The sequence below is a fragment of the Corythoichthys intestinalis genome, chromosome 9, assembly GCF_030265065.1.
Source record: "Corythoichthys intestinalis isolate RoL2023-P3 chromosome 9, ASM3026506v1, whole genome shotgun sequence".
Lineage (NCBI taxonomy): Eukaryota > Metazoa > Chordata > Actinopteri > Syngnathiformes > Syngnathidae > Corythoichthys > Corythoichthys intestinalis.
The window spans coordinates 42,601,291-42,626,837 of NC_080403.1; the positions used below are offsets into that span (position 1 = coordinate 42,601,291).

The 25,547-nt window shown below is 37.5% G+C and overlaps 1 protein-coding gene across 3 annotated transcripts in view; it reads right to left on the reverse strand.

Annotated features, from left to right (window-relative positions):
• LOC130921347 (sodium channel protein type 8 subunit alpha-like) overlaps nucleotides 1-25,547 on the reverse strand; it is a 120,911-nt gene that overhangs the window by 71,141 nt on the left and 24,223 nt on the right. Inside the window, exons 3-6 of one of the 3 annotated variants that reach the window (XM_057845109.1) lie at nucleotides 11,688-11,806; nucleotides 9,837-9,926; nucleotides 9,614-9,742; nucleotides 2,995-3,086 (exon numbers count right to left, since the gene is read on the reverse strand). In XM_057845109.1, the coding sequence (XP_057701092.1) occupies nucleotides 2,995-3,086; nucleotides 9,614-9,742; nucleotides 9,837-9,926; nucleotides 11,688-11,806 (430 nt within the window). Of the gene's footprint in view, nucleotides 1-2,994; nucleotides 3,087-3,376; nucleotides 3,469-9,613; nucleotides 9,743-9,836; nucleotides 9,927-11,687; nucleotides 11,807-25,547 lie in introns of those variants that run through there. The other 2 variants (XM_057845110.1, XM_057845111.1) reach the window with 2 other exon arrangements.

The following is a 25,547-nucleotide window of genomic DNA, read 5'->3' on the forward strand; positions in this document are numbered from 1 at the left end:
ACTCAAAATTAGTAATCCTTTTTTTTTTTTTTTGTACGTATTTTTGCCCGTTTTAAAACATCCAAAATGACAACAACCAACTGCACACAATTAATCAATCATCATGGCCTTCATTTAACATACAGTGGGGCAAATAAGTATTTAGTCACCCACTAATTGTGCAAGTTCTCCCACTTGAAAATATTAGAGAGGCCTGTAATTGTCAACATGGGTAAACCTCAACCATGAGAGACAGAATGTGGGGAAAAAAAAAAAACTGAAAATCACATTGTTTGATTTTTAAAGATTTTATTTGCAAATCATGGTGGAAAATAAGTATTTGGTCTATGCCAAAAGTTAATCTCAATACTTTGTTATGTACCCTTTGTTGGCAATAACAGATGCCAAATGTTTTCTGTAACTCTTCACAAGCTTTTCATACACTGTTGCTGGTATTTTGGCCCATTCCTCTCATACAGATCTCCTCTAGAGCAGTGATGTTTTGGGGCTGTCGTTGGGCAACACGGACTTTCAACTCCTTTCTCCAGAAGAGGACTGGGAGAATGTGTTATGGTCAGATGAAACCAAAATAAAACTTTTTGGTAGAAACACAGGTTCTCTTGTTTGGAGGAAAAATAATACTGAATTGCACAATACCCACTGTGAAGCATGGGGGTGGAAACATCATGCTTTGGGGCTGTTTTTCTGCAAAGGGACCAAGACGACTGATCTGTGTAAAGGAAAGAATAAATGTATCGAGAGGTTTTGAGGGAAAATCTCCTTCCATCAGCAAGGGCTGGGTCTTTCAGCATAACAATGATCCCAAACACACACCAGGCCAACAGAGGAGTGGCTTCGTAAGAAGCATTTCAAGGTCCTGATGTGGCTTAGCCAGTCTCCAGGTCTCAACCCCAAAGAAAATCTGCGGAGGGAGTTGAAAGTCCGTGTTGCCCAACGACAGCCCCAAAACATCACTGCTCTAGAGGAGATCTGCATGGAGGAATGGGCCAAAATACCAGCAACAGTGTGTGAAAAGCTTGTGAAGAGTAACAGAAAATGTTTGGCCTCCGTTATTGCCAACAAAGGGTACATAACAATGTATTGAGATGAACTGTTGGTATTGACCAAATACTTATTTTCCACCATGATTTGGAAATACATTCTTTAAAAATCAAACAATGTGATTTTCTGTTTTTTTTTCCCCACCTTCTGTCTCTCATGGTTGAGGTTTAACCATGTTGACAATTACAGTCCTCTCTAATATTTTCAAGTGGGATAACTTGCACAATTAGTGGTTGACTAAATACTAATTTCCCCCACTGTTTAATATATACTGTATATATGTGTGTTCCTTCTTTATTTAGAGTGAGAGAGGCAATGTTAATTATTTGGGTTTTCCCCGATCTGATCACGTGATTGGAAATTTGGCCCGATCATGTCATTTTTTAGAAGATGGGAATCGGGTGAAAAGGATAGGGTTTTTCAAGTATTTTATAATTGAAGGGCAACAAAGTATATCGTGTTATGCAAACAACAATGTTTCAAAACCACTAAAATTTTCACCCTCCCGCTTAAGTTGTTGCTCAGTGCCAGTGAGTCAGCTGTGCTGAACGTTGGCTGGAGGACATAAAACACTTCAATTTTTTTCCCTATCGAAAAAAGAAGTCGCTGGTATGGGAATACTTCGGGTACAGGAAAGTCAAGGACAGCTGAGGCTTACGTGGGCCAACCGACATGAAAACCATGTTTGCAGGGGGCTAGAGCTACCAGGGAAGGCAATATCTCCAATATGATTTTGTATTTATAAAAAATTAAAGGTTAGTAACCGCTGTCATGAATGTTCCCCACTAGCTATGAGTTTTAACTGCGGCCATTGTAGTGTGTCTAGCAGTAGTAAAACATACTGGAATGAAAACTTTTTAACGAGGCAGATGATGTGGCTAATTCGCATGCATTATTTAGAATATTTCTTTTTTTTAAATCCATTTTTTATTTAACTTAACATTATATTCCAATTTGCTTATATTCCAATCTTGTTCAATGGAAAAAAGTTGTTTTTTTTTGTAACCCAGTAATCTCAAAATAAAACCTTTTAGAGCTGTAATTGCAATACAGTGAAACCGTGATATTTTTGCTTAAGGTTATCAGGTGTCAGAATCTCTTACAAGCACATGCCTACTTGTGACAGGGTGTGCACACTTATAAAACCACATAATTATCATTTTTCACTCAAAAGAATTTTCTTTCTTTCCAATTTTAGATCAAATTATTGGTTTGAAAGTTAAGTCAAAAAAATATTCATCCTGGTGTAATCATTTACAGTATATCACAAAAACCTGGCATGACAACAAGACTGTGGAAAACTTTTTATATGCACTGTATGTGTGTGGGAGTTTGTGTGCCTTTTGTGAAATGATAAGCTCATTGAATCATATCCGTCATGACATTTCTAAAACAGTCTGCAAAAAGGTTACATTTGGTGTCTTGAAAATGGCTAACTAATTCTACTGGAAGCCAAACCTGTAAAAAGCATGTGTCTCAAGCATCATGCAGCACTGATCCGCAGTCAGATTAGGCTTGGCAGTCTCAAGGAAAACTACAGTCTTTAGAAAAAAGATTTTAAAATGAATAAATAAAGACATAAATAGATTTCCAATTTCTCATAAGGAGCTGAAAAGTGGCGTAACAAAGGGGCAGAGGAATGAGTGTAATGTTTTAGGTAATCTCCGAATGCTTTGTTCAGCGCCCAAAAAACTTTTGGTAAAAAATCGCTTATGTAAAAATGTCCCCTGCATCAGCGAACCCACCCTACGCCAGTGGAGCTCAGATCAACACTGGAAATCAATGTTCAGACTGCCGGAAGACTGCTAAGCCTATCAAAAATGTATTACGACCATTTTTGATTGGTTGAAAAAAATCAAGAAGTTGTTTCATTCGCTTTTTATAAATAAAGAAATAAAACATGAAGATGGCTAATTGCTAAGCTCAGCCTTAGTGTTTAAATGGGAGTCTCACCTGGAATGACAGAAATAGTTTTCAATGCTCGGAGAACCCTGAAAGTTCTGAGGGCCGACACATTCCCAAGGTCCACAAACTCTGTTATATATCTGTAACGAGGTAGGACGACACAAAGAGCAGAACTCCATGACACACAAGACACGAGACACAATAACGACACGCACGGATGGACGTGCAGGAGCACGACAGCATCACCACCATCGAGGACCGGGAGGGGACACCACAGTGAGGCAGAAAGAAAGAAAGAAAGCCCGGTCCCACTAGTGCGAGGAGGAAGACGAATGAGGAAGAGGAAAGGATTGGCACCCAAACAAAATCACAGCTAACATCAACCCGGCGACTCGCCCTCCCGCCCACACAAACACCTGGTCTCTCTTACCTGGGATAACTGATATTGTTTTCAAAGCCCTCAGAACCCTGAATGTACGCAGAGCTGACACATTGCCTAGGTTTACAAACTCTGTTATATACCTGCAAGGTGGATCAGACAAAGGCACTCAGCACTTGTCCCAATGACGGGATCCACAGAGAACGTTCTGACATCACACATTAGCCATATGGTTACATGGATTGGACATTAAAATGAATTTGGAAAACTAAAGAATTGAAGTGAGCAAAAGTGCGCTGTCCCATTTAAGGAGAGAAATTAGTTGAAAATTATACAAAATATTGTATGCTGTGAACCTGAAAAATCCAGTACATTCTTTGATGATGTGTTAATTCTAACATACAAAATTTATATAAAATAATATTTTAAAATAAATATTTTACGTGGAGGACCTTTTTTTGTAACCTAGAAATAATGTAAGTTATATTAATCAATTCTAAAGGCAAATGTTACAGACAAATTGCACCAAAATGTTAACCACTGCAATACTAGGAATTACACTAAAGTGTAAAACACTCATTAACTCATTCACGGCCATTGAAGGAGATATCTATGGCCGTCTTATTAAACAACTTCAACTCTTTCACCCTTTATTGCCAAATGTATCGCATTTGATACACCTAAAATTTCATGATTTTGAGAGTAATTCAGAATTTTGACATTTCTTTTTGAAAAAAAAAATTAAGAATGCAAGTCAACACATGCATCTGCGGGTTCCATGAGGGGAAAAAAACAGGATTTAGCTAAGGTTATAGATATTAGAGCGCTTATTACACACATTCATTTTGAAATTTCTTTTTACAAGTCTGAAAAAATTGTTTAATTAGGATCTTATTTATCAAATTTTGGGATTCTCTGATAATTGCTTCATGTTGCAGGTCTTTAAAGGTTAAGGGAAAGTGGACACTACAGTGGACATCTATTCAAAAGTTGGCACTTAAGACCTTTAACCATTTAAATATTAAATATGCAAATTAAATATTAGCAATTCTTATTAAATATAAATATTTTATTAGTAGTCATTATTGTATTAGAGTGATCGCTCGCTACTTCGCGCTTCAAACTTCGCGCCCTCCGTCCATTACAGATTTTTTTTCCCCAATTTAAAAAAAAAAAAAATAAATAAATACAGATGAGCTGTCGCCAGCCGATCTCATAGTCTCACTCTTAGTTGCTTATTAAAGTTAACGGTGATTGACAGACCTTTGGGTTTGATCTTGCCAGACATGTGAACGTCAAAGCACCGCATGCCCCAATCATTGATTAACTTGTCAAACAGTTGCTGTGGCAACTCGTTGTGAGTAAGTGAGCAGCTTGAGCGGATTTGAGTGGACTTACTCAATGAAGCATTTAAAAAAAAAGCCAAGCATTTTTCTCCTTTACTCTTGTCTAAAAATAATTTGGTGGGACAGTAATATTTTTTAAACTTTTAATAATCATTGCATTTGAAGTGCTTAAAAACCATTTACTAAAACATATACATACATAAAAAACGTTTTTTTAAAATTATACTTTGAAAAACATCTTATATTTATCTATTTACAATGCTAAATCTGAATAAATACATTTAACACACATGACATTTTTTTTTTTTTCCGGCAGGGCACTACTTCGCAGTTTTTAACTTTTTTTCACACGGGTTTTTGTCCCCATTAACTGCGAAAAATGAGGGATCACTGTATTACATTATTTATTTTATATTATTAAAATATATATACTGTACATATATGGTATATACACTACCGTTCATATACTGTCAAAATTATCGCATTAATGGGCGTTAATGAATTTTTAAAATTAATCACGTTAAAATATTTGACGCAATTAACGCACATGCCCCGCTCAAACAGATTAAAATGACAGTAGCATCATGTCCACTTGTTACTTGAGTTTTTTGTCTCCCTCTGCTGGCGCTTTGGTGCGACTGATTTTATGGCGACAATGGCGAGCTACTAGTTTATTTTCTGATTGAAAATTTTACAAATTTTATTCAAACGAAAACATTAAGAGGGGTTTTAATATAAAATTTCTATAACTTGTCCTAACATTTATCTTTTAAGAACTACAAGTCTTTCTAGCCATGAATCGCTTTAACAGAATGTTAATTTTAATGCCATCTTGTTGATTTATTGTTATAATAAACAAATACAGTACTTATGTACAGTATGTTGAATGTATATATCCATCTTGTGTCTTATCTTTCCATTCCAACAGTAATTTACAGAAAAATATGGCATATTTTACAGATGGTTTGAATTGCGATTAATTACGATTAATTAATTTTTAAGCTATGATTAACTCGATTAAAAATTTTAATTGTTTCACAGCCCTGATATATATATATATATATACATTTGTAAATAAATGTTTAAATTAATACATTATTAATTAAAGCTAAATAAAAACAGAAATACACTCTGGTTATGGCCTCAACTAGCAGTCTGAAGTCGATTTTTTTTTCATACAATTTAACTCTTTGCATGCCATTGAGTTAAATGAGTGCTCTGTAAGGGTAAAAAAAACAAGAAAAATTGTGCGTGAAAGTGTTAAACGGACAGACAACACCTTTATAATGTGCATCCCAGTGTAAAGAATCTTGTTTAGTAAATTGAAAAAGATTTCATTTTTCTGATACATAATAGTGGGGAAAAAAACGTGAATAAAAGCCCGTATTTCCAGAAAAGTGGTCGTCGCACATGGGGACAGACATTTTATCAATGCACCGGTACTATTTTAGCCAATCAATATGTGAGTAACCCATATTGCCCGCCCTTCCTCGTGATGTCATTAATACTTATTGTCACATGTACCTGTGCTCAAGTCTATCATTATGCTGTGGGTTAAGCAATTTCACAAAATGGCTGCACAGGTAATGTTATTGTCTCCATTATCAGAGGTATAAGAAATTTGCAATTTGCACACTTGAATACTTTAAGGACCACATTTATGTCAATTATACTCATTATTATCTACCCTTTAACTCCTTGATACCTGAATTTACATTTAACACATTCATTACCAATCCCAATGCTACACATCCAATCATGTGGTGTCCAATCATCCTTCTGCTGTGAATTGAAATAAGTTTGTCACTAGTAGCCGTCCAATCCACTAAAAGTCGGAGGGTGGCAGTGAATAAACATTAATTTGATAAAACACAACTTTAACTCATTGGCCACCATAACAGCGAGGGGGGCTGGATTGTTCAAATGGATTGGACGTCTATTGTTGTCAGTAGCAGTGAATGAGTTAACAATGGGATGTTTGCCGCAAAGAGTGGCTGGGGTATTGCTGGCTTCACATACTGTATATTGTAGCTTAACCCACAGACGAAAACATTAGAAAGCAAAACCAAAAAAATGGAACAATAAAAACAAATTAATGGGAACCTTAGGCTCTAATAAGCCACAATTGTTCTCTTTTACCAAAATAAGTAGAAACACAAAAAATATTGCCATTGATTTAATAATCTATAATATATATTTTGACCTACTGAGGATGCTATGTTTTAAGCGTGCAATGGACGCTTGGGGTGATGATGTAGATTGTCACAGTCACTCGACGAATACTCCCGCGTTACTGCAATTCCTTGTACGTGGCGAGATGTCCAACACTTGTGCTCATCGGTTAAAAGCGGCGAGTACTTACTATTTGTGTTTTTATTGAGACTTTATTACCTTTTCATTATCTCAAAATACTTTTTGCATATGTTTCCCTCTCATACTTTTAAGCACTGTGTTTTCTTGTGGTAACTATAAAGCAGATTGTTGATCTGTTGACCACATTAGTCACGTACGTAGCATATTTAAACCACCCTTATTTGACATTACTATGTTTAAGTATTTTCTTAAGGCATCTTTAGTATGTTTTGTCTGCATGAATCGAAACAAAACAAGCTAAAAGCGCACAGTATTACATTGGGTGTCAAATTCGCCTCTTGTAGAACGTTTTGCCGGTGTAGCACATTTTCGCAGAGCACCGTTTTTTTTTCCTACTCTTGTTTCGTCTCATCCTGTCTTTCTGGTCATTTTGCTTTTGCTGCTCGTTTAGTGAAATATCGACAGTTCTGTCATACTCATTAATGTTCCTCGACATGTTTATGTCGCTAGAGCCATACTCTGGAAGCCCGGCAGCGTAACCATGAGATGTCATCGCCCTGCGACGTTAACAACAATGTTGACCTACTAGTTAAACTAATTCTACAAATTGTATAAAAACGAAAACATCAAGAGGGGTTTCAATATGTAATTATTTTAACTCATAATAACATTTCTCTTTAAAGTACTTTCTATCCGTGGATCCCTTTAAGAATTTTGAGGCTGTGGTTGTGTTTCATAATCAAATAATAGTTTTGTTATCATTTAAATGATTCAAATGTGTCTGTCGTAGGGGTTTTACAAAATATCAAAATGGTGATATATCGTGATAATTCGCATCCCAAAAGGTTATTGATATGCTCATGCCATGAATTGGGATATCGTTTTAAAAAGATGTAGGTGTTCAAAAAAAATAAATAAATAAATAAGGAGCCAACAAGTTGCTAACAAAATCTTCCCCCATAATAGTGTCTCAGTTGACACTCGACGCCCAATCCGTTAAGACCGGGAAGGGCGAATGAACATTCGTTCGTTCGCAGTCATTCTTTCAATTTTTGGGGCATTTACAGGTCACTTTCTGTTCATTTTAGGGCATTTACAGGCCACTTCCTGTTGAGTTTGAGTCACTGGCCATTCATTCCCAGGTCACTTCCTGTTCTATAACCCCAAATTAAGAGGAAGTGACCAGTGTTGTTAATCTTACTTTAAAAAAGTAATTAATTACAGTTACAAATTACCTCTCCCAAAAAGTAATTGCGTTAGTAACTCAGTTACCTGAATGTAAGAGTAATTAGTTACTTGGCAAAGTAACTGGTGATAATTTTCATGTTTTTTTTTTCTCCAAAAAAAAAAAAAAAAAAAAAAAAAAAAAAAAAAAAAAAAACACAATGTGAAGTTTAAAGGGTTTTTTGGGGGGGGGGGGACAATTGGCACTAGCCCAATTCTTTGCGTTTAAACTTAACTAGACATAGGGGTATTGCGGATATTGCGAAAACTAAATAGTAACCTTTGCTATGTGTGGAAGTCATTTAATGTTGTGAATCAACCGTTAAAGTTGTTAAAATTGCTCCCGTTATTGCATAAGTTCCCTTCTGTCTACTTTTGACATGTGTAAGGTTTAAAACTATTTCATCATTTAAAGATAGATTTAAGTCAAGATTTTGCCGATTCAGGAGCATTTGAGATAAAAAGATACTTAGGTTCGCTAGGAAGGTTCTCTACAACAGAGCCTTCCTGAAAAGTCTACTGCTTTAAGATGGCGGCTGTTTACTAACGCATCTAGTTCTTTATTATACATGTTACTAATGCAGCCGTGTCTGTCATTTGCATCTAGTTCTGTATATATGTGATATCTACCGAAGCATCATGTGGGCGTAGTTTGTAGGCTATCGGCTACAGTCAGGTATTATTGGAGCCACCTAGCATAGTAGCATCGCGTTTGCAACGGCGTCACCCTCCCTTGCCTCCTCCCCAGTCCTGCTCTGCTCTCTCGTCTCTGTGAGTCCGTCTTAGACTTTTCTCGCTTCAGTCAACCAACATAGTAACGCACGCCTTTCCCACCTCAGTAACGGTAACGGCGTTGCCAAGATGAGAAAAGTAATTATTTAGATTACTAACTACTGAAGAAAATCACGCCGTTATATTCTAATGCCGTTATGAACAACACTGGAAGTGGCCCATAAAATGCCCCAAAATCAACAGGAAGTGACTGACAATCACCAGGTGATGACCTGAAATGGCCCAAAATGTCCTGGTTGCCTGGCATTGGCTGCCACTGATAGCCATAGAAGTGGGAGGGGCCCCGTTCGAAGTGGCAGGGCTTCATTCGCTGCCACCTTTCCAGCTCAAATGGACTGGACGTATACTCGTGATAAACTTACAGCAGAAGGATGAATATTGTTTTTCTATTTGTTAGTTGTTTTGTATAATGATTTCCTTACCAATGTATCGATAATCATTGTATCGCCATATAGTAAGCTCATCGTTATCGTGAGCTTTGTATTGCAAAGCGTATCGTATTGTGAGGTAACAAGAGGTTCACACTCCTAGTCTGTTGTAAAAATAACCCCTCCAAAAGTTCCACATTGTCCTTGACAGCAACAGCCAAAACAACTGTAAAACTCCAACTTACGCCATTGAAATGACCATGAAATCCAGCCAGTTCCATGGATCTCGAAGGAAAGTGAATCCATCAATCGCGAAACCTCTGGCCACAATTTTTGTGAGTGACTCAAATGTATAGATCCCAGTGAACGTGTACCTAGATAGAAAAGGGTGGAAAAATTGACCACGAAATGAACAAGACATTAGCATATTTTTGAAAAAGGAAAAAAAAGGAAAAGTGTGGTACTTACTCCACTTGTTTGGACCACTCTGGGGGGTCGCTAAATGTCATGAATATACAGTTGGTCAAAATGGTGCACATGATGATCATGCTGAATAACGTGAGAAGACATTAAGGCTCAATAAAAATGTTAGTGCATACAGTGGTATGAAAAAATATCTGTCAATAAACAAGTTAGTGCATACAGTGATATGAAAAAAATATCTGAAACTTCTGGAATTTCTCACATTTCTGCATATAATAACCATCAATTGTGGTCTGATATTTGTCAAAATTTCACAGATGAAAAAACTGTCTGCTTTAACTAAAACCACCCAAACATTTATAGGTTTTCATATTTTAATGAGGATAGTATGCAAACAAAGACAGAAGGGGAAAAAAATAAATAAGTGAACCATCACATTTAATATTTTGTTGCCTGCCCTTTGGCAGCAATAACTTCAACCAGACGCTTCCTGTAGCTGCAGATAAGTCGGGCATATTGATCAGGACTAATCCTGGCCCATTCTTCTCTACAAAACTGCTATAGTTCAGTCAGATTCCTGGGATTTCTGGCATGAATCACTGTCTTTAGGTCATCCCACAGCATCTCAATGGGGTTCAAGTCTGGACTTTGACTTGGCCACTCCAGAACGTGTATTTTGTTCATCTGGAACCATTCTGAAGTTGATTTACTTCTGTGTTTTGGATCAGTGTCTTGTTGCAGCATCCATCCTCTTTTTAGCTTCAAATGTCTGACAGACGGCGTCAGGTTTTCCTGCAAAACATCCTGATAAACGTTTTTCATTCTTCCATTAATAATTGCAAGTTATCCAGGCCCTGAGGTAGCAAAACAGCCCCAAATCACGATGCCTTCTCCACCATGCTTCACGGTGAGGATGAGGTGTTGATGTTGGTGAGCTGTTCCATTTTTCCTCCACACATGCCATTGTGCGTTACTCCCAAACAATTCAACTTTGATTTCATCAGTCTACAAAATATTTTGCCAAAAGTTATGTGGAGTGTCCAAGTGCCTTTTTGTGAACATTAAATGAGCAACAATGTTTTTTTTTAGACAGCAGTGGCTTCTTCCGTGGAGTCATCCCATGAACATCACTCTTGGCCATAGTTTAACATATAGTTGATTTGTGCACAGAGATATTGGAGTGTGCCAGTGATTTCTGTGTGTCTTGAGCAGACACTCGGGAGTTCTTTTTTTTAACCTCTCTGAGTATTCTGCACTGAACTCTTTGCGTCAACTTTGGTGGATGGCCACTCCTTGGGAGAGAAACAACAGTGCCAAACTGTCTCCATTTGTAGACAACTTATCTGACTGTCGATTGATGAACATCCAGACTTTTGGAGATGGTTTTCTATTCTTTCCCAGCTTTATACAAATCAACAATCCTTGATCGCAGGTCTTCAAACAGCTCTTTTGACCGAGCCATGATGCACATTAGACAATGCTTCTCATCAAGACATTTCTTATCAGGGTTGTGTTTTATAGCGGGCAGGGCAGCTTTAAACCATTCATCAGTGATTGGGCACACACCTGACTTAAAATATTTGGTAAAATTTGGTTTCAATTGCTCTTTAAGTCTCCTTAGACAGAGGGTCCACTTACTTATTTTCCCCCTTCTGTCATTGTTTGCATGCTATCCTCACTAAAATATGAAAACCTATAAATGTTTGGGTGGTTTTAGTGCAAGCAGACACTATATTTTACTCTGTGTGATTTTGACAAAGATCAGATCAGATTTGAGGGTGATTTTATGCAGAAATGTGAGAAATTCCACAAGGTTCAGATACTTTTTCATACCACTGTACTTTTACACCGATTTTCACCTGTATAACTCAGACCAAGTTTGACTTGAAAGGATATGAATGTATCAAAATCTTAATTGCTATTCGTCTGAAAATATTAAAAGGGCTGATGATGTACAGGGAGGGCGTGGCACTGAAGCGGAAGATTGTTTTCCCCTTGTTTAGCACTATGAATGTCTGTAGAAAGAAGAAAAGAAAAAAGAGGGATTATAATTTGCATAAACATATAGCACATGTTACAATATTTAGGTCCAACATTTCTTATTTCTATATTTTTTTATAAAAAGAAGGATTGGGTAACAGTCTTATGAGAATATGTCTGAGTCACGGGCCTCTGCTGCATTATGTTCCCCCCTCCGGGAACAGAGCTGCTTCTAACACAACACACACGACTTGTCCGTACACCGAATAAGTATGTTGTGATGGATATCGTTCAAGAATGTCCCTGCTGTCCACATTTTATTCTACCTTGTCTTTACCCTGGCTGCTGTGAGACAAGAGAGCGTGATGTAATGGCCCTCCCTCTTTACAAAGGTCGAGGCACAAATACAGCACAGAGGTGCCGCTTGCATCAGTCCTGCAGTGCTTTCACCATGACAGAAGCAACAAACAGACGCATGTGAAGCTCCACTCTGCGCTTGCCAAATGATGCTCTTCAACCCAGGTTTAAAGCTTTTACTGGAAGAGAACTGCAAATGCTGTCATTGATCAGTGGCAGATCTGCTGACTCCATGCTCTCAGCAACCACTCCCCACCCATAAACGGCAGTGGGCCAAGTGGAGCTGGGCACTGGACTGTGAGTGTGCATGTAACTGTGTGCGTGGATGCTAGGAGGGATAGAAAATGAGATGTATCAGTCCATGCAATTGAAGCCATTCTGATTTATTCAAAATTGGAAACAATCTGTTCCATGGGGAGTTTGCAATGAAAAGAAAAAAACGTTTTCGGCAATATTTCTTAAAAACAGTCATTATGGCTTGACAGCAGTACATGACACTATGAGCTGTTTAAAAAAAAATCTGCTGTCTCTGGCCTCATGTAGTGCCTCTAATTTGTTATGTAGGAAACCACCGCACCCGAAGAAAAAACAACCAATCACAGAATGAGGGCGGTACCTACGAATAGTCATTGCAGACACAATCACGGGCACATCGCGAGGCCTTAAGCTAACCTGTTACCAGTGTTTTTAATAACGGCCCCAGAGTAAAACGGCGTTACTAATGGCGTTATTTTTGTCAGTAATGTGTAATCTAATTAATTACTTTTCCCACCTTTGCAACGCTGTTACTGTTATTAAAGATGTGAAGGCGTGCGTTACTAAAAATCAGGGGTGAAAGTGGCTTCAATTTCTTGCCTGAACTCCCCGACATGAAGGTCGCCACGCAGCCAGATTTTTTTTTTTTTTTTTGGGGGGGGGGGGGGGGGGGTCAAACTTCTTAAACTACTGAAATGCAAAGAAAACTGTTTCAGCACAGTTATTTCTATAACACATACAAAAACTGATTTTCATTCAAAATTGTATTTTTTTCAATGATTTGCAAAATAAAAGTTAACAAAAACAGCTATAACCCCAACCTCCAGCTTGTTTTCCCTCATTTCCTCACATACTAAATGCCAAATCTCATAGTTTAACTACTTAAGAACATAGGATGTATGTATATTAAAATTGAAGTTAATGTAAAAATTTCCTTTTTTTTTTAAATAAAGATATAAGTAACATACATTCAGAAAAATAAAGTACAAATGATTTATATTATGAAGAGTGACATGGAATATATTTTGAAGATCGCGCATTGACTTTTTTAAATCATAAGGAAATGAATAAGTAGCCTAACATAAATGAACAAATTTAAGTCCAAAGTGCACATTAACAGCAAAGATGTTCTGAACCTCCCCATCAGAGCAAATAAAACTAAATATGAAAAATAAGCCTCCTCAAGTCTTTCGTTGCTCTTAAGATTTGATCCATTTTATGTTGCATTGCGCATTTTTTGTCGCATCAGTTCAACAACCTTTTTTTTTTTTTTTTTTTTTTGCTGTTCCAGAAAACATGCACATTTGAACCAATCAGAGCTTACTATCTCTGCTGATCACATGTCAGTATGACAGCCAATGGAACGGATAAATGAGTCCAGGCGTTTTGCTTTCATCATCGTTAGACTCAGATAACTGCAGCAGCCGGGGAAACCTCCATGCCATTCGTGGAATAAAATAAATAATAAGTATTGGTGGAAAGGGATTTTGCGACACAAGCACTTTATTATGTTTGTTGTTAACACTTGTGTATGTAAATCTGATGTTGGTAGATTGTTTTCTTCTTGGAGCTGAAATGCATTTGTGGTAGCTTAGCATTTATTTATTTATTTTACATAGCGTTTTGACAGTTGCTGTCATATTTTCCGAATCAAAGCACCATGTACCGGAACAGCATTCCGGCCCTGAATCTTATACCGGAACTGCGTTCCTGACCGTTCTGGCCCACTTTCACCCCTGCTACAAATTGGTTGAATGACGAAAGATGTCTGAGAGACGATGCTAGGTGACTCGGAGCATTAGCATAGCATTCACGTTATCGCTAGCCTTAGCATTTAGCGAGGCGAGCCTCATCTTAACTCCAAGGAAACTTTTTTTTTTTTTACATACAGTTGGTGGTTTTCAGGTGGGTACAATTAATTGAAAATATTGGACTGTTTTCCTGTTGAGTATGCTTATCATCACCAAGTTGGCGTTGTCATTATAGAAGCTACAATATAATAATAATATGTTTTTGATTTTTGTTTCTTATTACCAAAATAGTCACTTGCCCTAAACTTTTCCATAAACCTTGTGTGAATTTTTGTTTTTGTTTTTTTGAGAGCAACGATAAGAGAGCAACGATAAGAGAGGGAAGAGATTAAGAGCTTCCCTGCATATTGAAAAATATATCTATATACAGTGGGGCAAATAAGTATTTAGTCAACCACTAATTGTGCAGGTTCTCCCACTTGAAAATATTAGAGAGGCCGCCTGTAATTGTCAACATAGGTAAACCTCAACCATGAGAGACACAATGTGGAAAAAAAAAAAAACAGAAAATCACATTGTTTGATTTTTAAAGAATTTATTTGCAAACCATGGTGGAAAATAAGTATTTGGTCAATACCAAAAGTTCATCTCAATACTTTGTTATGTACCATTTGTTGGCAATAACGGAGGCCAAACATTTTCTGTAACTCTTCACAAGCTTTTCACACACTGTTGCTGGTATTTTGGCCCATTCCTCCACGCAGATCTCTTCTAGAGCAGTGATTTTTTGGGGCTGTTGTTGGGCAACACGGACTTTCAACTCCCTCCACAGATTTTTTATGGGGTTGAGATCTGGTGACTGGCTCCAGGACCTTGAAATGCTTCTTACAAAGCCACTCCTTTGTTGCCCTGGCTGTGTGTTTGGGATCACTGTTATGCATAAAGACCCAGCCATGTCTCACCTTCAATCCCCTTGCTGATCGAAGGAGATTTTCACTCAAAATCTCTCGATACATGGCCCCATTCATTCTTTCCTTTACACAGATCAGTCGTCCTGGTCCCGTTGCAGAAAAACAGCCCCAAAGCATGATGTTTCCACCCCCATGCTTCACATTGGGTATGGTGTTCTTCAGATGCAATTCAGTATTCTTTCTCCTCCAAACACGAGAACCTGTGTTTCTACCAAAAAGTTCTATTTTGCTTCTGACCATAACACATTCTCCCAGTCCTCGTCTGGATCATCCAAATGCTCTCTAGCGAACCGCAGACGGGCCTGGACGTGTACTGGCTTCAGCAGGGGGACACGTCTGGCAGTGCAGGATTTGAGTCCCTGGCGGCGCATTGTGTTAGTAGCCTTTGTTACTGTGATCCCAGCTTTCTGTAGGTCACTCACTAGGTCCCCCCGTGTGGTTCTGGGATTTTTGTTCGCTGTTCTTGTTATCATTTTGACGCCACGGGGTGAGATCTTGCATGGAGCCCCAGATCGAGGGAGATTATCAGTGGTCTTGTATGTGTTCCATTTTCTAATAATTGCTCCCACAGTTGATTTCTTTACACCAACCGTTTTATCTATTGCAGCTTCAGTCTTCCCCAGATTGAGTCTTCCCAGCCTGGTGCAGGTCTACAACTTTGTCTCTGGTGTCTTTCGACAGCTCTTTGGTCTTGGCCATAGTGGAGTTTGGAGTGTGACTGACTGAGATTGTGGACAGGTGTGTTTTATACCGATAATGAGTTAAAATAGGTGCCATTAATACAGGTAACGAGAGGAGCCTCATTAGACCTCGTCAGAAGAAGTTAGACCTCTTTGACAGCCAGAAATCTTGCTTGTTTGTAGGTGACCAAATACTTATTTTCCACTCTAATTTGGAAATAAATTATTTAAAAATTAAACAATGTGATTTTCTGTTGTTTTTCCACATTCTTTCTCTCATGGTTGAGGTTTACCCATGTTGACAATTACAGGCCTCTCTTATCTTTTCGAGTAGGAGAACTTGCACAATTGGTTGTTGACTAAATACTTTTTTGCCCCACTGTATATTAGGGGTGTGACGGTACACACAAGTCACAGTTCAGCACGTACCTCGATACCGGGGTCACGGTTGGGTGCGGGTTCGATACAACAGGTAAAACAAAAATGCTTTTTTTTCTCACAGCATTTGAATGTTTTAAAGTTTGTATACCATTACACTCTTATGTAGGTGAAATTTTTAAAAATGTAAAAAGTGTTAATTTCTGGAATGAAAAAGCCAGTTGATTTGAATTCAATCAGTTAATGTAAACATATTTGGCATGAAAGACGTTATAGAATGGATCATTTAATAATGTGCAGAACATGAAAAGTAACGTCACTTACTTTGCCAAGTAGCTAATTATTGTAATTTTCGCACTATAAGGTGCACCTGACTATAAGACGCCACCCACCAACTTTGGCACGAAAACTGGATTTGTTCAAAGATAAGCCCCACCGGACTATAAACCGCAGCTGTCCTCACTGTATTATGGGATATTTACACCAAAAGATATTAACCGACTGTCATGAGACCAAATGAACCACCATGAAGCTTTTAACCAACAGGCTGCAAAGCTTAATTGCTTTAAGAAGCTTCATTTGGCCATCACTGCTCCCTTGGGGGAGACAATCAACCTCTGCTGCCACCTGCTGTCAACACTGCTGTTGTCCAACATGCCTCCTAGCATGCATTGCAGTACTACTGATGTATATAAAAATAAAAATTCATGTTCTTTGCTAATTATTTCTTTAGTTACTGTTCCAGTTGTTTCATGAATTGCTAGTTATAATATTTGGCTTCCTAATTATGACATGACACTGCCGTGAGCATTAAAGAATGCTTATTATAACAGATGTCATTTAGTGTTATCCAGAAAATTATCTCACTTTTGAATGGATGTAGAAAATCGCAGATGGACATAGATGGATTTAGTGACATAATTTACTGGATGACACTTAATGACATCTATCATAAGCATTCAGTAATGTCCATGATAGTGTCATGTCATAATTATGGCGGTCTTATGACACCTCTGTCAAATAAATTGTTACCTCTTCACCCAAATAAAACAACACTGCACTGGGATATAAACAGCAGGATTCAAAATGAATGAAAAACCTAGCAGCTTATACTCCGAAATCTACGGTACTGTTACATTGAGGTAAATGAGTTAGTAATTCAAATACTTTTTGGGAGAAGTAATTTGTAACTAATTATTTCACTTTTTTTAAATTAAGATTAACAACACCGCCTGTTACCTTGTTGCTGCAGAAAAAAACCCTCATTTTTAGTGTTACTTTGGCATTAAGGGCTCTATTTCCGTGACGAGCGCAAATGAAAATTGAGGTGTTGTTGCGCCCGAAAAGGAGACGGTTAGACTTGGTGTTAGTAATTGGTGGTTGGTGGATGCACACGGGCCAGAAATTTATATAATATTTGTGTCATACTGTTTTAGCTGTTTTTAGTCCAAATATTTCAGTTTTTCAAAACAAAATGTAGAGAAAAGCTTCCATTTAGTGTAAATGGAGGGCTAGTAGGGCTGCGATTAACAATTATTTCTCATAATCGATTAATCTGACGATTAATTAAACGATTAATCAGTTAATTGGATGAATGTCACTTCTTTCAATTACCTTCACATTTTACCTTGAAGTTGTTTTGGCATGTTGTTAGTAACAATGAAGACAAAATCGATGACAATTTCCTTCAGAAATGATATTTTATTACAGGTTCTTGATTTAATTGTAGTCTACAACTGTATCAATTATCAAATTCGTTGGGAACTAATTTATTAATCAATTTAATCAAAGTTGTTGCAGCCTTATTAAGAAGCTAGTTTAGACAGCAAGATGTCCGTAAATCGGCAAAAATGTGAATTGTTCTTTTCCAAAGTAAAAGCAGATTTTTGTTCATGTTCTACTTTGACTTAACAAAAATATAATGAAGAAATCTGATTATATTTACGACTGAGAAGTTAAATATATAATATAAGAATTTTCAGTAGACGAGTTTAAGGTGAAGAAGGTCCTAAACGATTACCGGTAATTGGTTTTCAAAATAGTTGTCGATTGTTTTGCTAATCGATTAGTTGTTGATTAATCGATTAATTGTTGCACCTCTAAGGGCTACGAATGTTATTGATAGCTTACCTTACCTACAATTAATTATTTGAACTGGATTTACATAAAGATTAATGATACTGTAGCTTGAAACAAGTTTGGATGTTAAAATTCCAATGGGAGAATCACATTGCTCACCCAAAAGAGAAAAAGGACACTCATACTCAGCTCAGGTTAGGACATCAGCCTCAGATTTCTGAGGTCAAGGGTTCAATCCGGGGCCACGCCCTTCCTGTGTGGTTTGTATGTTTTCTCTGGGTACTCCGGTTTACTCCCACATCCCATGGTAGGCTGATTGAAGTCTCCAAAACTGTCCTTTAAATGTATAAATGTGAGCAAAAGTGGTTGTTTGTCTGATTGTGCCCTGTGATTAGCTGGCAACCAGCTCTCGGTGTACCCTGCCCCCTGCCCATAGTTTGCTGGGATGGGTTCCAGCACCCCCGTAACCCTCGTTACAGTTCAGATGATAAATAATGCTCAGCTGAATGCTCAGCCCAAATTCACAGCTGCCATATAGTGCAAAAATTCGCAATGGAAATGACATTACTGAGTTATGTGCAAAGATCAGGCATTTTGCCCATTTTGAGTTTTCCCACCCATAATTTGGTGCGAAGCCTTTGTGTATTTTGACTGAAAAATCTTTTTTTTTTTTTTTTTTAAATTGCCCACAAAAGTTACAATAAAATGTGAAGAAAAAAAGAATCAGGGTTATCACAAGGACAAATATGCTGTGTATATATTACACAACTGCTGATTACCAGTTTCAAGGCATACCGTTGAATGAAAATGTTAGGGTGTTGAAAACCGCAAATTTTCCGTTATACCATCGCTAAGGTAGTACCTATTTTTTATGTCCTAAAAATGCATGGAGAAATCCCTCGCTTGTAGCTGTAAGGCTCAACCCTCCCCCAACCGTTGTTGCTCAGTATCAGTGGGTCAGCTGTGCTACACGATTGCTGGAGGAAGTGAAACCCCTGAACTTTTTCCCCCATTGAAGAAAACGAAATCGCTGGTATGGGAATACTTCGGCTAGAGAAAAAGTTACAGAAGGCCGCGGCTTAGAGGAGGAGGGCCAACCGACATGTAAAACATGTTTGCGGAGGGTGGCTGCCGAGGAGGCAATACCTCCAGTATGATTTCGCATTTATACAAAATTAAAGGTTAGTAAACACTGTCGTGAACGTTTCCCACCCGCTACGAGAGTTAACTCCAGTGTGTTTAGTGTGTCTAGCGGTGGTAAAACGTGTTTTTTTTCTCTGGCAAATGTCTGTGTTGAGAAAGAGAATGTGTGTGTAATGTAAACATGATACGATTTTTATGGAAAATAGTTCTCTTTGTTCTGATGGTAATAATGTTGAGCTGTTGCTGTGACTTTACGCTCACCTAAAGGTTTGCATATATTTTAATCTTATTTAGAATTTTTCTGTTATTTTTTGTTCTTATTTTCATTTATTTTAACTTAACATTATACTTATGTTCCAATTTGCTAATATGTTGACAAGTTGATAAGCTAATATGAAAAATAAAAATCCTGTTCAATGGAAAGTTGTTGTTTTTTTCATCCCAGATATCTCTTAAGTAACACATTTTAGAGCTATAATTGCAATACCATGAACCGTGATATTTTTGCTTAAAGTTATCATACCGTCAGAATCTCATACCGGCAAATGCCTGCTATATATAATATAATGAAATAATATACAGTACATTTGTTTGTGTGTACATGTGTGTATGTATACCGTACATACATATGGCAGAAAACACAGACAAGGCTGAAAAAGCAGTTTCTGCTCTTGCATTCCTCTTTAAAATAAAATGCTGTATTTTAAGCAAAAATAACTGTTAGGTTTGATAGAACAATGTGTCTATATGCTGGCATAGCAGATTCATGGCGCAGTAAGCCCCCAAACTATTTTTAATTTGTCCGTTTTACCCCGGAAACCCCTGTTTACAGACGTCGCGCAACCGCTTTGGTTTCAACCTAACCATAAAAGGAAGGTAAGTAATCGTATTTATTAATTGAAATGTCTTTCATTTTAGCTTAGAATCATTAATTGATGTCTAATATTTCGTTTAATAAAAAACAAAACGACTTAAAAAAATTATTCACTCGCATATTTTAAACTTTTAAGCAATTTAGGTCACAATAAAAAAAATTGGAGTCTGTAAAAATGTCACGAATATCTATCTCATAACTATCACTTAATTGTATTTTTTTTTTCGTTACTGTTGCATTTTCCCCCAATATTTTAGATGATAAATAATCGATCCAAACTAAGAAAAATTGGGGGGGGGGGGAATGTTTAAAAGGGTAAATATATGAAAAAGAAAATCTCGACCGCTCCATGATGTCTGTGATTTCTGCATCGTGACCCTTGTTATATTACCATGTTTCACCCTTAAAATTCCCCAAAAATCCAGCTTTGGCCATTCACAGCTGTGTCTTGCCACTCGGTGATACATGTTACATGGAGTTTTTGGATCGAAAAGAGGTAGGTACGATAATATCTCGTTAAAATCGTGGCGTCTTTAATTCTGCTCTCGCGTGCTCTCACCTCCAGTTTGGGTTTTGCAGTTTAAAAAAAAAAAAAAAAATCAAAAATGCCCTCCTGTTCAAAATTTTTCTTCCCTCAGAAAATTGAGATTTTAATCTTTCCAATGAAGTATCACACATGCATATCGGACAATTTTGAAAATTGGCCAAATTGGAGATCTTAGAGCGGAACTTGAGTCACCTGAGTGTTTTCCCCCATATATAAAATTCAGAGCTTCAACGTAGAGTATACTATTCCAGGACCCTGAGCTCACCTTTAGTTCACAATTCTTCAGTCTAGGCACAAGATATTAATAATGCTCCACACAATCAACACAAAATGAAGGCACATGATCTAAATTCATGTGTGTGTGGTGTCTCCCTGAGGTCAAAAGAAAGAGTTTTGCTGACAAAGCAAATGCAGTGTGTGTGGAAGGAGATATGAATAATGAGCCATTTTAAAATGAGCGAGATACCTAACAGTGACGGCCAACGGAATTAGGGAGTCATTCTATGTATGAACTGAAGGTCGGCATTTTTAAAAAACAACAACAGTGTGAAATGTACAAGTACAGTATCAGATGTTATTATTGTCTTATTATCATCGGTTAAGTTCCAGATGACTTCCGACCCACGATATATATTAGTGCTCTGTATACCCAGTTCGCCATTTTGTGGCACTGTTTAAAATATGTGGTGAATATAAAGAAGATTTTTTCTTATTGAATGCCCTTGAAGTACACAATAATGCATCTTAGTGTACAATTGATAGTCATTAGATGAGCAATATGCCTTACAAGGAACTGTGCCTGTCTTTTTGTTTTTTTTTTGTTTTTGTAAGAAAAAAAAAAAAGTTATTAAATACAATAATCCAGTGTTATTGTATCCTATTTGCAAACTCATTTGGGTTGGAAAAGATGCCCTGTTCAAGTTATTTTGTTTGGTCCAAAAGTGTACACCGATGCATTTTCTTTCATATTCAATACTGTACGTATAGCACTAGGGCTGCAGCTATCAAATATTTTAGTAGTTAATTAATCGATAGACTAGTTAGTTCGAATAATCGAGTAATCGGATAAGGAACATGAAAACTTAAAATACCTGAGCTGAGCCTCAAGCGGTATTTTTTTTTAATGAAGATCTATGTACAACAAAAGAACAGTTGCCTAACTTACATAGAAAAAGTCCGCTAGCTTAGATGCTATAAAATGCTAGTTGTTTTTTTTTTTTTTTTTTTTTTACAATTCTCTTAACAAATGGTTCAGACACATATTCCCACAAAAAAAACAGCTCAATAGACCTATAAACTAAATAAATTATGAATGCATTAAAAAACATTAGCTCAAATTAAAATTTAGCTTACGTTGGTCTTAACAGAGAGCAGCTGGATTCAGCCATGTGAAAAGAGGAAGACCAGAGGGCAGTGTATCGATTAATCTGACTGATTATTGATTATTACCTTAATCAATACAACTAAATGCAAACACTTTCAAAATCAACCATTACAACGTCACTTTAATTAAACGAATACTTGAAGCAACAAAATTTAATTCGATTTTTTTTTTTTTCTAATCGAATACTCGAGTTAATCGATTAATCGTTGCAGCTCTATATAGCATATTAGCTTTGTTCTGATTGGATCGTTGTTCTGTATGATTCCCATCCATTTTCTTCTGCCTTATCTGGCGTCAGGTCACGGGGGCAGGTGCCTCGGCAGGGAAGCCCAGATTTCCTCCACGGAGATCTTTGCGTGTTCATATTCCAGCAGGGAGACACAGTTTGTCCAGTTCGTCCTGGGTCGTCATTGGGGACTCTCTAAATTAGCATCACACCAAGGAGACGTCCAGAAGGCTTTCTAATCGGATGCCCGAGCCACCTCATGTAGCTCCTCTCGATGCAGAGGAACAAAGACTCTATTCGGGGCTTCACACCAAATCCCAAAGCGAGAACCCAGACACCCATCCGGGATCGTGTACTTTTGGTCATGCCCATCAGCTAGTGACCATAGGTGAGAGTAGTGAGGAAGTTTAACCATAAATGGAGATCTTAACTTCTTTTTCGATACAGAATCAGTATTATTGCAAGCAATGCACCAATCCACCTGCCAATCTCATGATCCATTCTTCACTCCCTCATGAACAAGAGCCCAAGATAATTCAACTCCTCTACTTGAGGCAGCACCTCATCCCTCACTTTGAGAGGGTGCTCCACCCTTTTCCAAACGGAGGACCATGGTCTCAAATTTGGAGGTGGTGACTTTCATTCCAACTGCCCCAGCAGGAAGTTGGTGGTCAAGGATTGTTGAAACCAACAAAAACGCATCACCTGGAAAAAGCAAAGATGGAATACTGAGGGCACCAAATCGGACTCCCTCCCCATCTTGGTTCCACCTATAACGTCTGTCTATGAAGGTTGGGAATAGAATCCGTGACAAATGGAAGCTTTGGTGTAATTCAACCCTCACTGGAAAAGAATCCGACTAACTTACGGAACTCGGCGGTGCAGGGACCGAACAGCTCATACCAGAGCGTACATTATGCCATATTCCCATAGGACACACCATAGGGCTCCAAGAACACAGTTAAATGTCTTCTCCAAATCCTCAAAGCACATGTAGACTTGTTGGGCAAACAGTCACATCTCGGAAGTCTTGTTACTGTTTTATGTTGGTTCATGTCGGATTCTTTTATTTTGGTAGTGGTGTTCCTTCTTGATTTGGCTTTACTTCCTGATCTTGCCAATCAGGCTGATCGTGTCCACCTGTGATCCTCTGTATAGTCTGCGTCTAACCTTGCCCTGTGTCGATTTGTCTGCTGTCCTGCCACCTCCTACACCACATCCTTGTGTAAGCCTTTTTTGACCATGATTGATGTTTTTGAACCAATCCCTTTTGTTTTTTGTGGAATTTACTCTGTTGATTGGTGTACAGCTATTGCTGTGATTTTTCGTTCTCTTATTAACCTTATCAAGTGGAAAATAAACTTTTGTTTGAACTGAACTGTCAAGCATTTGGGTCCTTTGGTGCATCCTTGTCACAAACTCTCATGCACCCTCGAAGACCTTGACGAGGGCGTTAAGCTGGGCCACTTTTCCAAAAACCACACTGCCCCCCTCTGGTATTGGCTGAGTACTGCAAGCTTAAAATGAAATGGTAAAAATCTTTTTAATATAAAATATCCACAACAGAATACTACTTAGTTCTCAGTCTTTGTTTTCAGCAATTATCTTTAAATGCGTATAATGTCCTTATAGTAGCAAAATCCAAATGGTAAGTAATAGTAGTGCTGCAACGATTAATCAATTAACTCGAGGAATTTGATTAGAAAAAAGCTGATGGTGTTTGCATTTAGTTTTATTAAGTTGGATACACTGCCCTCTAGTGGCAACAGTGAATATGAACTAACTCCTCTAACATGGCTGGATCCAGCTGCTCCATGTTCAGACCAACATAAATTTGTAAGTTTTTGTTTGAGCTAATGTGATTGTTTATGCTTTCTTTATTTAGATCAGAGGCGTATTTAGAAGTTTTCCGTGGAAATATGTGTTTGAACGATTTGTTAAGAGCATTGTAAAAAAATAAAAAATAAAGTCAGCATTTTAGAGCATTTAAGCTAGTGGACTTTTGTAATGCAAGTCATTTATTATTATTTTTTTTTAAATACTATTGATATTAAGCTTAGGTATTTTGATTTATTTTAAATGCATTCATTGCTCTTGTGCAATTCAGCATAGTTTGAAAAAACAATCGGGAATTTTATTTAGTATTCACATTTAATGCTTTATTTTGAAAGTGCTATCTTAGCAAGCCTTTGTTTTACATCTAGCTAAAATTTATTCTGCAACACATTAAATGTCCCTAATCCGATTCCTCGAATATTCGAACTAACTCATTGATAGATTAATCGATTACTTAAATAATCGATAGCTGCAGCCCTAAATAATAGCAATACCTATATAATTAAAAAAAAAAAAATTAAGCAGTTGAAATCATATTTATAATTTAAATTTGAACAAGTTACAAAAAAATTAAATGTTGCTTTGTTCCTTGTTCTTCACATATGAGACGCTGTGACTTTCTGGCTGGTATTTAAGTTGTTTATAATTGATTAATTCTGGACTTATCTCACTGAGAGAATGTACCTTCGAAAATGGCATCCAGAAGGGCAATCTTCATCAGCCTTATTTTCTACAAAGCTGACAAACTAAATTTGGCATGTTGCGTTTATTAAAATGGCGAACTCTGACAATTACGTGGAAGAATACTGCGTGGAAGGAGTGGAAAAGGAAAACAGAGGGACTTTCAAAGGTCTGGGACAGCAGGAAAGAGATCTAAAGAAGAGAAAAGGTGGGGCCGAGGTAAGGGGTTGTGATGCGGAAAGGAATGTAATGGATGTACGGATGGATGGACTTACAGAAAGTTACCTTAGGCTCTTATAATCAGTTGAGATCAATAGAAATCTTTCGAAATGATGAAAAATGAGCATTTTAGGGGAGTGTGCGTGCGTCTCTATTCATGACTTGCAGCATAAAATGACCTTCACAAAAGAGAAACACAGTGAAAATAACTTACACACACACACGAACGAGGCCTCTTTGCAGAATTATAACATTATGTATTGGAAAGCATCGGCATTATCTGGATTGGAGCCCATGCTGTCATGAGTAGCTGACAGTGGTTCCTAAATCAATATTGCAAGCAGCAAAAATTCAACATGGTGGGCCAAGAATGCTTTAAACGTAGAGATGGATGC